The sequence below is a fragment of the Phodopus roborovskii genome, unplaced genomic scaffold (assembly GCF_943737965.1).
Source record: "Phodopus roborovskii unplaced genomic scaffold, PHOROB, whole genome shotgun sequence".
NCBI lineage: Eukaryota > Metazoa > Chordata > Mammalia > Rodentia > Cricetidae > Phodopus > Phodopus roborovskii.
In genome coordinates, this window is record NW_026126407.1 from 53447362 (window position 1) to 53460583 (window position 13222).

Sequence of the window (13222 nt, forward strand, 5' to 3'; positions counted from 1 at the left end):
GCATGGCTTGAGTCCTTTATGCTTTACATGAGATAGTCTAGCCAAGGAAGCAGATAACTCTTCTCCTGCTCACTATTATGCTGAGACCACTGGTTGATTACATTGGAAGCCAGGTAAAGGGAATGATAGATCATTTTGGGGGGACAAGAGTTTCAGTTCAAGAGACTTTTGAAGCACTTTAAGGATAAGATGATGCCCTCAAGGACAAAAGAGACCATTGATGTTAAGTTTTTAAGGGCCAGGAAACAAAGCAAACTGCTGAAGATGAAAATTTCAAGCTTGCTTTCCAAGGGAAGGGGAAAGTCAAGGAAACATTGGTGCCAAAGAATCTAATCAAGTCAGCAGTGCTAGAGCAGCTAGTGTCCCCACTGAAGATGAGATGTGTCCAGACCCTCAAGAATAATTACAGTTGTCTAATTCTGTGTCTTTCAATTTTACTGTCTGTGACACTCATACAATCAGATGAAAGGGGAACATGGTGAGGGACTTAGCTTCATGTGTGAGTCTTTGTATTTAAGCCTAGAGGCAGTACATATATATCTCAGTTAACAGGACAGATGGGGTTATGGAAGGCCTGTCACCATGAAATACAACCCCTGCCACAAAACTTGGAGATCCAGAAGCACAGATGAGATCTTGAGAATTAAGGAGCTTTCCCACCCAATAGCCAGTACATTTGTATCATAACTGTCTAGATTTTCTGGAATAACCTAGTTTTACATGTCCTCATATCCTCTGTGCTCACTATTAACAGCTACCTGCCTTTGAATGTGTACCCATAATACTGAGAACTGAGAGTCCCTGATGTGCCTCTTACCTGTGTACTAGGACAAGACCTTGGGATAGCTAAGGTCAAACTCAATTAATTCAGATATTCAGAGGTTAGAGGTAAATCTACATCTAGTCCAGAGAAGCTCATGGGGGACTCGGGTTTCAGAAAGATAAAAAATTTTGACCATTTACAGGGTCAGAGAATCCTGCAGCCAGGTCTATTGCAGTTGAGGGGGCAGGGGATATTCTTGCAGGATTTGTTTGCCTTCAAATTTGTTCAAGCTCCATGCAGAAAGTCGAAACACGAGTGGGTGGATGTGGAGGCTTCCCAAAGTAGACCTCCCCACCCACATATTCATTAGAAGAAATCACCACTTAGCCGTTTTTGTCTCTACCGCCTACCCTCCTGGGTCCCACGCTCTTAACATTCTGTCCTGTGTGCTGGAAACTGACTCCCACCCTCTAAACTGCCAAACATTGAACTCTCTCCCCTAGCATCTCCTCTTGGAACCTATTGTTTCAACAAAGCTCCTATGAGAATAGAAGCTATCTGCCTGCTCTGGATACTTTTTAAATTTATGGATATGCTGTGTGTCTCTCCACCACTTTTGCTAGTATAATAGAACACTCTCCAGAACTTGTCACTGTGGCCAGAGGTGATGAGTAGAGTGTGCTGGCAGAGATGAGGGAGTCAGGCTCTTTTCTTTGAGAAAGTGTAGGGCAGCTATGGATGTTGTGGTACTTCCACCTCTTGTTTCAAGAGGGAGGGTAGAAAGCTTGGATAATGTCATTCAATAAAAATAGATGTTTGGGATGAGCTATTGGTTTCTGGGAGAGGAAGGCTTGTAGATTAGCTGGAAAGGGAGTGCTGTGCCAAAATGCCTGCTCAGGTGACGTACTCACAAAGACTTGAATGCTGATGGTGATGATGAAGATAAAGGTGGTCAGGGAGACAATGGTAACAACTATGCTGGCATTATTTTAGAAGCAACATTTTGCTGCTCCTGGTACAGCTAATAATTTGAGGGATAATCCTTGACTCTGTTCTTAAAACCTGAATGGAAACCCTACTCTCTTCCCTATTTACAAGTAAGTATACATTCATTTCAACCTTGGATATTCACACATGTTGTTAAGAGCCTTCAAAAGCTATCTTACAGGGTTTGGTAAAGGTAAAAACAAAACAATTAGTTGCCATCTGGCCATAAGCTATCTTCTAGAATATGTTACCCAATCCCTCTCCAAAACACAGAGGGGAATTGACCTTATAGGTTATCTGAAAAGCTGGATAGGAAGAGAGCAGATGAAGGCTAATGTGAACATTTGGTTTGTTAGCAAGGTCGAGTCATGCACTTAGCAAATCAGGTCAGGGCTGAGAATATTGGTCCTAATACTCAGGAGACTGAAGAGTGGAGCCTGTGAGTTCAAGATTAGCCTGAACTATGTGGTAAGTTCAAGGCCAGCATGATACATGTCTGTAATTCCTGCTGTTGGAAGACTGAAGGAAGAGGATAGTGAAGTTGATACTAGCCTGAGATATGTATACCATGTCTTCCCCAACACAACTGCAAAACCTCAAAGGAACAAACAAAAGAATGGAATCCAGGGCCAAAAGGCCATGTCTATACATTTTTCCATAACGCCATGTTATTCAAAAACCTTTTCAAAAACAAAATTGCACTTGCAATTCAGCATCCTGTCAATGCATTGACTTTACTGGTCTTATATGTGATTTATTTACTTATTTATTTGACAAAAAGGATAAATTCTGTTTCGTTAACTCACTAGAGGATGATAATCAAAATAGGTCATAATAATACTTTCTGCTGATTGGTATTGTTGCTAGGACATATGTTCTGATCTCAAGACCTTATGTTATATCTATATTTTACTTTTTAACAAACTATTAAAAACAACATTACTATCCTCCATTATAGAATGGAACTGAGGTTTTAAGAGCTTAGAAGTCACTAGACTATTTATTTTGTTCAGGCATTGAGACAGGGTCTCACACATTCCAGATTGACCTTGAGCTTGTTTATTAGGAGAGAATGACATTGAATGTCTGATGCTCCTGCCTCCATCTCCCAAGTGTGGGCATTAAAGGTGTGTATCCATCCCATGAGTGGTTTCTGCAGAGCTATGAACCCCACCAAGGGTTATGTGCATATTAGGCAAGCACTCTGCAATAGTGCTTTATCCACCTCTCAATAGGTATTTGCTATCAGATATTGAAGTATGAGCACTGAGTCCCATGAGGTGGAACTGCAAAGATAGTCCCCTATGCAGTGTACTGCATACCCTACCATGAACCAGAGAGTTTCCGTGTGCTTCATCCCAGTTATGCTATAGGGTGGCCTTGAAGGAACAGGGCTGTGTCATTGCAGAGAGTGAATAAACTCTGGTGATCCATCATAATCAATTCCCTTGACCTTTCTGACACCTCTTCTATGAGAAAGTCAAGCTGATCTGTGTGTGGGTCAGAATGCTCAGAACAGGGAAGGGCATGGGGTTTGTGCTGCAGAGAACCAGCAAGAGGACACTTGCTCAGGCCCAGTGAGTACTGCTGCTAATTGTTTCCAAGCATCCCCATGACACTTACCAAGAATCCCTGATCCTAAGAGTGTGGGTGCCTGGGCTGAGAAGCACTTAATGTTCATTATCTCAGTGGTTCCCAAATGCTGACCCACAGGCTCATCAGACTCCTCAAATGGCATTTCCAACAGACTGCAGCTAAATGAGAAAATCAAGGGCAATTTAGTGAAAAATTTAATAGACCTAAATTTAATCAATTTGAAAGGCCGCCCTTTATTTTGAGATTATGTCCTTCTTGCTTTTTTGCTTTTGGGTGTAAAATGCCCTTTTCTTTTTGAAGTGAGGAAGCTAGCAGATGGTGTGTGTGTGTCTGTGTGTGTGTGTGTGTGTGTGTGTGTGTGTGTGTGTGTGTGTGTGTGTGTGTGTTGTGTATACGAACCTCCTAACTTGGCCACAAATGTAAAAGTTGTTAATTTCATGCACTCCCTGTTTTAAATTTTATTCTAACAGCCTCTGTTTAGAGAGGAGGGTAGGAAATAACGAGCTTGCTCAGGGAGATCCCTTCATTATTGTCTTCATTTTACAGAAGAAGAAACCAGCATGATACTCCCTCTTGCCCAGGTTGACAATCCTTACAAGTACCAAACTTGGATTTAAACCCAATTGACAATTCTGAAGACTTAGCAAAGCTTCATCAAATCCTAGTACTGCTGTCAGAGTAAGTGGCTCCTCTTCCTGCCCCTGGCCATTTTCAGTGTCACCAGATGGTGGAACGTCTTGAGGGCATAGACTAGAGTCAACAACAGTTTTAGAGATTTTAGGTATTTCCCAGAGGCTGCCTAGAGGCCTCTGTGTTCCTTGCCTTGCCTTGCCTTGAAACAATAGCATCAAGGGAACCTGGGAAGACTTGTAAGTCCCTTTTCTCTGTCCTTTCTTTTGTTATGTATGTTCACCCTAAAACATGTAATCAGTGTAGACAGTTATGTATAGAAGTTAACACCAACATACTACTGCATGCCATGCAGCAGGTTCTTCCAGTGACACAGACAGTCTCCGTGTTCAGAGGCTAATGTCCTACATGTGAGTCCCCACAATAGGAGCTATCGAGACAACCACAGAGGGGAAAAAAAGAAGGGATACCTTTTTATACCCCAGAGCTTCCTTGTCATTGAGCAGGGAAAAGATGGGGTTTTTAGATCCTGAAACCTTTCACCTAGAATTTTTTTTCTTTTTTCTTTTTGGGGGATGCTGAGGACTGAAGCCAGATCCTTGCATATATGAAATGCATATGTGTTGTGGTAGACTCATATACATGCATGTCTGTGTGTGTGTATGTCATCAGATGAGGGCATTAGATACTTTGCTGGTAAAGTTACAGGCAGTTATGAGCTCTCTCATATCGGTGCTGGGACTCAAACTTCTGTCCTCTTCCAGAGCCATTCATATTCTCAACGGATGTGCAGTCTCCTTAGCCTTAGAACCTGTAGCTTTCATGATTACAACCATGATAGACATGAGGTAGCAATAGTTATATTTGTTCTGTTTTATTTCAAAGGCAATTATATATAGGCACATTGTGAAAATCCAAGCAACTCAAATGTGTACAAAATAAAAATCAAATCCCCCTTCACTCTAAGGATAAACACATTATTTTAGCCCTAGTTCTCCAGGCCTTCTTCTATGCATTTGTCATGCATGTGTATTTACATTCACACATGTATAACCCCTGACTGTTTATAAATTGTGGACTTTTGTTGTGTTGTTATTGTTTTAATTTTAAATTACCACTCTGTGTGTGTGTGTGCGCAAGCATGTGCGCACTCGCATGCACACACACACACACACACACACACACACACACACACATGCAAGCACACACAAGTGTATGTATGCCATGGCAAACATGACAGTCAGGAGATAACTTTAGAGAATCACTTCTCTCCTTCCAGCTCTTTGAGACAAGGTCTCCCTTGTTCCTGTTGCTGTGCCTCATATCCCAGGCTGTCAGGTCTATGAGCTTTCCCTAAGGATTCCACATTTACTTCCTGTCTTAGCATAGGAGTTCTTGGTTCTGGGGCTGAGACTCCAGTTATCAGGCTTGCCAAGCCATCTCCCAGGCCCCTGTTGTGGACTTTTATTGCTATTTTATTTGATTTCACACAGAAATGTTATTCTGTATATTCTGAAGCTTCTTAAAATAATTTCTTAGTGATTTCTCCAAGGGACAAATGCAGATGCTTCTGGCTCCTTCTAACAGGTGTGTGGATGGCAGTTACACTTTAAATACCCTTCCTCTATTGCTTTGTGTCATTTGCCTTTATAAGCAACATGAGAGTGAATATCCTCACACATACACATCTGTGTTCAACACAACTATTTCAGTGTGCAGGTATAGGAGACTGGAATAGTTCCCTGGGAAGATAGGAACATTTTACATTTTGATAATCAATACCAAAATATTATCTTCCAAACTCAACCAATTTTGACTTCCTGACAAGTATGTGAGACTTTATATCTCTCCATGTTTACTTCAACTTTACTATTATTGGTAGGCATTTTATCTTTGAACTTGGTGAATGTTATTTGGTAATTACTGTCAGTCTTTTGAGCAAAAGGTAATAACAGTCACAATAGACATAGTTTTTATTTTTAGAATTTATTTTTAATTTTACTTCTTCTTAAAAAAAACAAACAAAAAAGCAAAACAGCATTTCAAATAACTGAGATTTGCCTGGAATGTCCAAGGTAGTAGAAAATGACCTTGAATTTCTAATGTTTTTGCATCAACCTTCCCAAAAGAAAACTTGTGTGCTGAATCTGGTAGCTCATACCTCCTGTTCTAGCCATTGAGAAACCAAGACAGGAGGATTGCTGTGTCTGCAAAGTGAGCCTATATAATAACATAGTAAGACCCTGTATCACAAAATTTAAAACTGTAAAAACAAAAATTGAAAAGTAACAGAGAGGAAAAATATTGTAGTGTGTGCTCTTGCGATCTGAGTATAGATTGTGCTTCTGTTCTTGTTTTGCAAGTGTGGCTTATTTTTAGTCAGAGGCTTACTGACAGCCCACACACAGGGTAGAAAGCTCCAGGAGTTTAAGGGTTCTTTGTACAGGCAGAATTTGATCTCTAGGCTCGACCCTGTCTTTACAAGCAAAGCAATTGTAACTAAGAAGTTGCAATGGGCTCTGCCCGAGATGCAGCCCATTGTACAGAATGAGCTCATCTGAGTGAGTCTGTGCTGGAGCATCTTCAGTGACTCAGTGATAGGGAGGGATGCTTTCATCTGAAGAACAGTGTGTGAAAATGGATCTTTTGCAGAGTGTCTTGGAGGGAGCATCAGGGACTGAGGCCACATGGCAACTTAAAGTACATAGAAGTGAAAGGCTAGCCAGGTCTAGGAATCCATGCTTTTTGAGTGGAAATAGACAGCAAGATGCCATGCAACCCAAGTTCCTATCGTATCCCTCCATCCATTCAACTACCCAGACAGCCATGCATTTATCCTTTAACATTAGTACTGTCTGAGCATATCCTGTGTTCTCAGGCAGTGCATTAAACCCTGCATGTCTAGTAATCAAAGATGGAGGTGAAAATCTCTCCAATTTTGCAGCATTAGGAGTGCCAGCTTCCCACTGCTGTTTTGTGGATGGACCCCAGAGAGTTCCAAAATCCATCTATTAGATAACCCTGAGGCTTGGAATCAGATTGCAAAGGGCAGGAAGCAGGGGGCTTTCTGAAGGCTGACACTGCAATTTACAGAGTTGGCAAGCTTGCTAGTGTTGACTGCAGCCTCCCACCCCTGACTTTCAGCATCCTCTCATCTGACTTGTCTCCTGCCCTTTTCTGGCAGCACCCACTCCTTTCTGTTATGGTACAAGTTTACTTGCTTATCTTTATTGTTACACACACACACACACACACACACACACACACACACACACACACACACTGGAATATAAGCTCAGGGACTGGGACAGCCCCTGGAGTGAGGTTAATACTAACTAAATTGCATTCAAGTGTTTGCAAGGCCATCAATCAAAGTGATGCTCAGGATACACATAATAAATAATAAAATTCTCTGAAAAGGCTTCTTTTACTGTTACTTGACCTAAAGTTGAAAATATGTAGTTATGTGTGTTAAAATTTGGAAGTGAGATTCATCTTTGGCTAAGCTTCGTGTTGATATTGTCACTGATCTAACACCATGGTCTGAATTACTTATGAACTGCATCCAAATGTCCTTCCTTCCATCTTACCAGACTCCTTCTTGCTCCTTCAATGCAAGGTTTACCGTATTGCCAGTTTTAGAAAATTATAATAAGAAAGAAAGATGGGAATGACTTGTTTCATTCTCTTAGTGCACTGACAAATTTGGGGGAGAGGGAAAAACGTTGCAAACACTATTGTTTGGGTTAAATAAGAACTTGGGCAGTTGCTTTCAAAGAAAGCACTATTTGAAAATGTTATTGTTCTTTGCTTTTTTTCCTTAAGCCTTCTGGCTTCCTACAGGGCATCTATAGCCATTCAATTAAGGGTTCTTGTAGCTGAAAGCCAGCAGGGCAGCCCCTGAACACACAGACAGCACATACATGCAAGTGATCTCATGTGCCAGAGACTCTTTGTAGAAAGAAACAATCACATTTTCTTCCTGCTCTTCCCCCACAAAATGACGTAGAAAGAATTTCCTTTCTATGTCATTGAGAAGGGGTTCAGATTTGTCACTCCTGTATGCCATCTAGAAAGTTTCAAGTTTTGTCATCAGTATATCAAAAATAGATAGTCCCAGAAAGAATATGCCTTTGATGTGGGGTCCTTCGATGCTCCACACTGATGTTATCCACAGGGGGGAAGCAGGCATTGCTCTGTTCAAGTGGCTTCTTATAGCCGAAGTGTGCCTGAAGAGAGCACTTAGTGACAGTGATCGTTCACACTGTGCAGGGACATTTGGGCCGGTTGGGCTGGAGAACAGAATCTGCCTCCAAATAATTTTGGCATGGTTTTAGGAGGGCTGCAAGCTCATTGCTTCACTATCAGATTCCCAATGTGGCTGACTCCAAGACTAAAGTCTGAGGGGAAGAGTGGGCCATTACTTCAAAATTGGTTTGAAGAACTCAGTCCCTGCTGAGAGTTTTCATGTTGGGAAGAAACAGGGCTCCTGGCAGGAGAGAGCTGTTAGTGGTTCCTTCCAGGATGTGTTTGTTTTTCATTAAACCATTCAGATATGGTCTTATTAAAGTGACAGATTTTACTTATCTCATTCCTTATGAAAATGAGCTGAAGAAAAATTTCTACCCTGTTCTTGGAACATTGTAGTTTTTCCATTGTCAGACTAAAAAAAAAAAAAATTAAATAAATAAATAAATAAATAAAATAAAACCTGTTGTTCAAAAAAAAAAATGCTTGAAGCAAAAGAAAGAGCTTGGTAAGGCAAGAGAGACTGGAAAGCCACGATCTCTGGTCTTTCATTCTTTCTCAATGGTTTGTGGAGTTACAAAATCAAACTAAATACAAAAAAGGAAAATAAGGAGAGAGGTATTGGGGGGGGGGGTCTGTGTGAATCAGAGCTTGTGTGACAAATGCCATTGATTTCTTAGACATCATCAGCAAGCATTTTTCAGAATTACCTCTGCCAGCCCTCTTACCCCTAAGCAGCCACAAGAGCACTTGCCCTTTGCTCTCCCAGCCTCTCTGACCAGCTTAAACGTGCTACTGAGTGCCTGTAGAGTTGACAGGTCACAGAGACCCCCAGAAAGTGGTTGGAGGAGTGGGTTCACAAGGTGGAAGGCCAACATGAACAGCGAGTCAGGTTGGGACACAGTGGAGCCATAATTTTGATGACATTTGAGAAGAACAGCGCTGAACTGTGGGACCATTCCTTTCTTTCCTATCATAAAGCATTTTGATTAGTCTGCCAAGTGAATTGTGTCTTGCAAGTTGAGGAATCAGTCTAGAAGGCTTCCTTCTGCTAGGAATGTGTGGGAAACACCATGGGGATGGCCTTTTAGAGAGGCCAATCGCAGGATCCTCCTGCCTCAGTGTCCCCTCCTGAGAGATGTCTTTCCCATGTAGGGGCCAGATCTGTCCTGCAGAACTGGTACCAATCTTCACCTAGAATTCTTCCGGGGAACCTAGCAACCAGGGAAGGATACTATCTAGTGGACCCTTAATCTGAGAATAAAGAAGAAACCCGATCACTGACTCAAAAGAAGTCGATATAAAATATGGCAACTATTCTTGATCATGATTTTACTATTGCCAGGATTTCCCCCCTTGTGTGAATCAAGGACGAATTAGAGTCTTCATATTTTCTCTTAATTCACAGATCACATTCCTTTTTTATTGCATAAAGACTAACGAAATCTACTAATGAATAATTATTACTTCATAAGATAAAGGGGAGGAGGAAAGATTCGCCTGCAAGAGTGGAATGTTAATTTGGCCAAGGAGGCCAGGCAAGAGGAGAAAATATAAAATAAAACCATTTCAATTTGCTCTCTGCATCAATAACAGTAATCTCTTAGAAGACAGGGACTTTTGCCTACTCGATGTATTTATAATTTGAGAAGCGCAATGGGTTCTAGGCTGGGAGAAGGCCCCTCTCATTCACCTCGGGCTGGCATTTTAGTGTAACAGCTGCATGTATTCTGGGGTTAAGCCGCACCGCTCCAGGCTGCCTGCCACTGGTAGGCTGATTCCAGGGAGAAAGCAGTGCCCCCAGAGCAGCGGGACGGCGGGGTGGGGGGGAGACCTCCTTCTCTTGCACCTCCCCCCCCCCCCGCACAGCACCCCAACCCCTGGCGTGTCCGTCACCCCCAAGCTTCTAACAAAAGGGGAATCCCTTTCTTGTGTTTATTTGCCAACGAGTCAGGCAAACAAACCGCCGGCTGAAAATCTCCAGGGCTCCTCAGGGTCCCAGCTGAGCAGTCTTGTTAATGGTCCAGCTCCTTTGATTGCTGGAGATGTGGAGCGCTCATACGTTCGCTCTCCCTCTCCCTCCCATCGGAGGATTTTAGCAGGCAAAATTTAAATTTTGGCGAGTCCTTTTTAAAAAAAGAAAGAAAGAAACCCACAACCCTGCCCCTGGACCTTTTTGACAAATGAGAAGACTCCCAGCAGCAGCACCAAGCGAATGAGCTACGGTGAAGCTGTGAGTCAAAATCTCTCTCTCTCTCTCTCTCTCTCTCTCTCTCTCTCTCTCTCTCTCTCTCTCTCTCTCTCTCTCTCTCTCCCCCTCTCTCTCTTCCTCCCTCCTTCCCTCTCCCCTCAATCCCCCACTCCTCCCCCCTCCTCCCCCCTTCCCTACTCCATCTCTCCCTCTTCCCTCTTTAGCGTCTCTATCAAGGCATCCTAACCCGTGTCTCTCATAGAAGTCGACTTTGCCCATTCTTGTCACCTTTAGGGGATAGCGGGGGTGGGATGAGGGGCACCTTCCACTTTAAGAGCGCTCCAACAACAGGCCCAATAAGCCAGGGGAAGCCAACATTACTTCCCAGCCTCTCCAAGTCTCTTTAGTTGAAGGCTGATGAACGCTGGGTACTAGCAAACCCGAGGGCGAGGAGAGCCAGGGAGGAGGGACTCTCTTGGGGTGCGGTGGGGGAGGGAGAAAGAGAGAGACGAAAGAGGAAGAGAGAGCAAGAGGGACAACCACTGCTGTGTGAGTTAGATAATCAGCAAAAATTTAAAAAAAAGAAAGAAAAAGAAAAAGAAAAAACTAGCGACTAGCAAGAGGGTTTAAAAAAAAAAAAAAAAAAAAAAGCAACGCGATTGTAGATTGTATGTGAGCATCTCCGCTCTCGCTCTACGGGCACCTGAGAATCGCGATGCAGCATCCTCTGACGGGGGCCACTTGCGTGGCACTCCCCAACGTGGGCATGTGTCCCCAGCTCTCGTGTGCCTTGACTTTTATGTACTTACAGCAGGTAAGACGCGCGGCTCTTTTTCCGGTGGCGGTGGCTCCTTGTCAGCTTGGCCAGATTGGGTACCGCTTCAGTGGGCTGTGCGGTGGGGGTGGGGGGTGGGGGGGTCTCGAGAATTGGGACGAGGTTTGGTGGGAGCCTCTGGTTTTCCGTTAAGCCACGATGCTATTTTAATTCACCTGTCTGAATACTTTGTGAACACTGATTCCCAGCCTCAGGGACCGGGAATTTAAAAAAAAAAAAAAAAACTGGCTTTTTCTTGTGAGCAGCTTTTCTCATGTCAGAAGTCCCAGAGGTGGGGTGAGGGGAGATGTTAGGATGTTGAGAGAGTTTGAGGCTGTGTGAAAACATCCTGATGTCTATAGTTTTAATTTGGCTGTTTTAATGATTGACATAAAGTGTGCATGTATGGTGCAAGTGTGTGTGTGTGTGTGTGTGTGTGTGTGTGAGAGAGAGAGAGAGAGAGAGAGAGAGAGAGAGAAGAGATAGAGATCTTTGTTAACTTTGTCTGTGGTATCTATCCATTCCACAAGAATTGGTACACTGGAATTTCTGGAGCTTGACATCCCCCCTGCCCAATCTTCATTGAAAACTCCCCAGCATTAGGTGAGCATGGGTAGATGCAGTCTTAACTGGCCCGATCATAGGGTGGTTTTGTTCACTCCTTTGGTTGTTTCTATACCCCTGGCCTGTCCACTCCCTAACAATGTTCTTGCCCAGATGTCTGTTGGCTTCCTTCCCACCCAGTTCACAGCTGTGAATTTTTGGATTCAGTTCTTGCTCTGAGTGTCTGTTCTGGGCCTCAATGGGTCTCCTCCTCCCTCTTACTAGAAAGGCTTCTGCTGAGTACAATACTACAGGGCTTTGGAAACCACCTAACACTATCATGTGGGGAGGCAGGGCAGCTGTATCATGGGGTGGGGTCTGTGACTGTGAGTTGGCAAAATTAGAGGAGTTTTGTCTGCTGGTGGGAATCCATGACCAGACTCACTCTGTCCAGTCCTATGAAGTTTTCACTGGGGGTAATCCTTTTGCCTGCCTTTCCATGAATTCACTTTAAGGATGAAATTGGTTACATTGTGTGTGTGAACCAAACTTCCTTTGCAAGAGTTGAAATGATCCCCTTTCCTCCAAGATGTCCCATTTTAATTTGTGCTACAGGAATATATGTCTTCATAAAAATGTCAGGGATTCTGTTTTGAACATTGGGGTAATTTGTTATCAGCTCGGTTGCCAATTTCTTCTTCTTCATATTTACTGCTGCTAGTCTCTTTTTGAGAACAGCTTCTTAAAAACATGTTGTGAATAAATTGGTTTATACTTGTAGTTGTTTTATTTTGTTTCCCGTTTAGTCAATCATGCCAGGAACTGTCTCTTAGGAAGATATTTGTAACATTATTGATAATACATGATTCACCAACATCTACTCTTTCTTTGCCTCCTCTGTGAGTGTGTGTCAAGTATCTGTGCATTTTACATCGGTTATTCGTCACAGAAACATCATAGTAAGCACTTATTCAGTTGCTAAACATCAGCTGGATTGAATCAAATTATTAGAGTAACTGTTCTTTTTTTTATTCTGTATTTGTGTCTTTCCTTTTACTTGTGAATCAATTGGAATAATGTTATTTAAGATGTAGAATGTTATGGGTTCTCAGTGCTTCCACTGTTATGGTGCTTATGTGTTTTCACTAATCTGTATTTCTGTCTCATCATTAAACTGGCTTGCTCATTGAAGAACTTACGAAGGAGATAGTGGCTTTGAACAAGAATCTATTCTGTGATAGGAAGGATGTATCGTGTGGCACCAAGGCTTTTCCCACCGTGGAATGCACCTGCTATGGAGAGGGGGCCTCACAGCAAATGCAGACAGCCATAACAAATATTTAAAGGCAACTAAATCAACAGCACCGCCAGGAAGGTAGAAATGAGGTCTCAATGAGTTGTTCTCACAATTGAGTGAGGCATGGTGTCAGAACAGGTGCTGCGAGTGACA

The 13222-nt window shown here is 42.8% G+C and overlaps 1 protein-coding gene across 17 annotated transcripts in view; it reads left to right on the forward strand.

The window, feature by feature from the left end:
• Rbfox1 (RNA binding fox-1 homolog 1) overlaps window positions 1-13222 on the forward strand; it is a 1049790-nt gene that overhangs the window by 681740 nt on the left and 354828 nt on the right. For 3 of the 17 annotated variants that reach the window (XM_051181386.1, XM_051181370.1, XM_051181380.1), the window contains exon 1: window positions 11059-11229. The exons of the other annotated variants lie outside the window; for them this stretch is intronic. In XM_051181386.1, the coding sequence (XP_051037343.1) occupies window positions 11131-11229 (99 nt within the window). In that variant the 5' untranslated portion in view covers window positions 11059-11130. Of the gene's footprint in view, window positions 1-11058; window positions 11230-13222 lie in introns of those variants that run through there. 17 annotated transcript variants of the gene reach the window in all.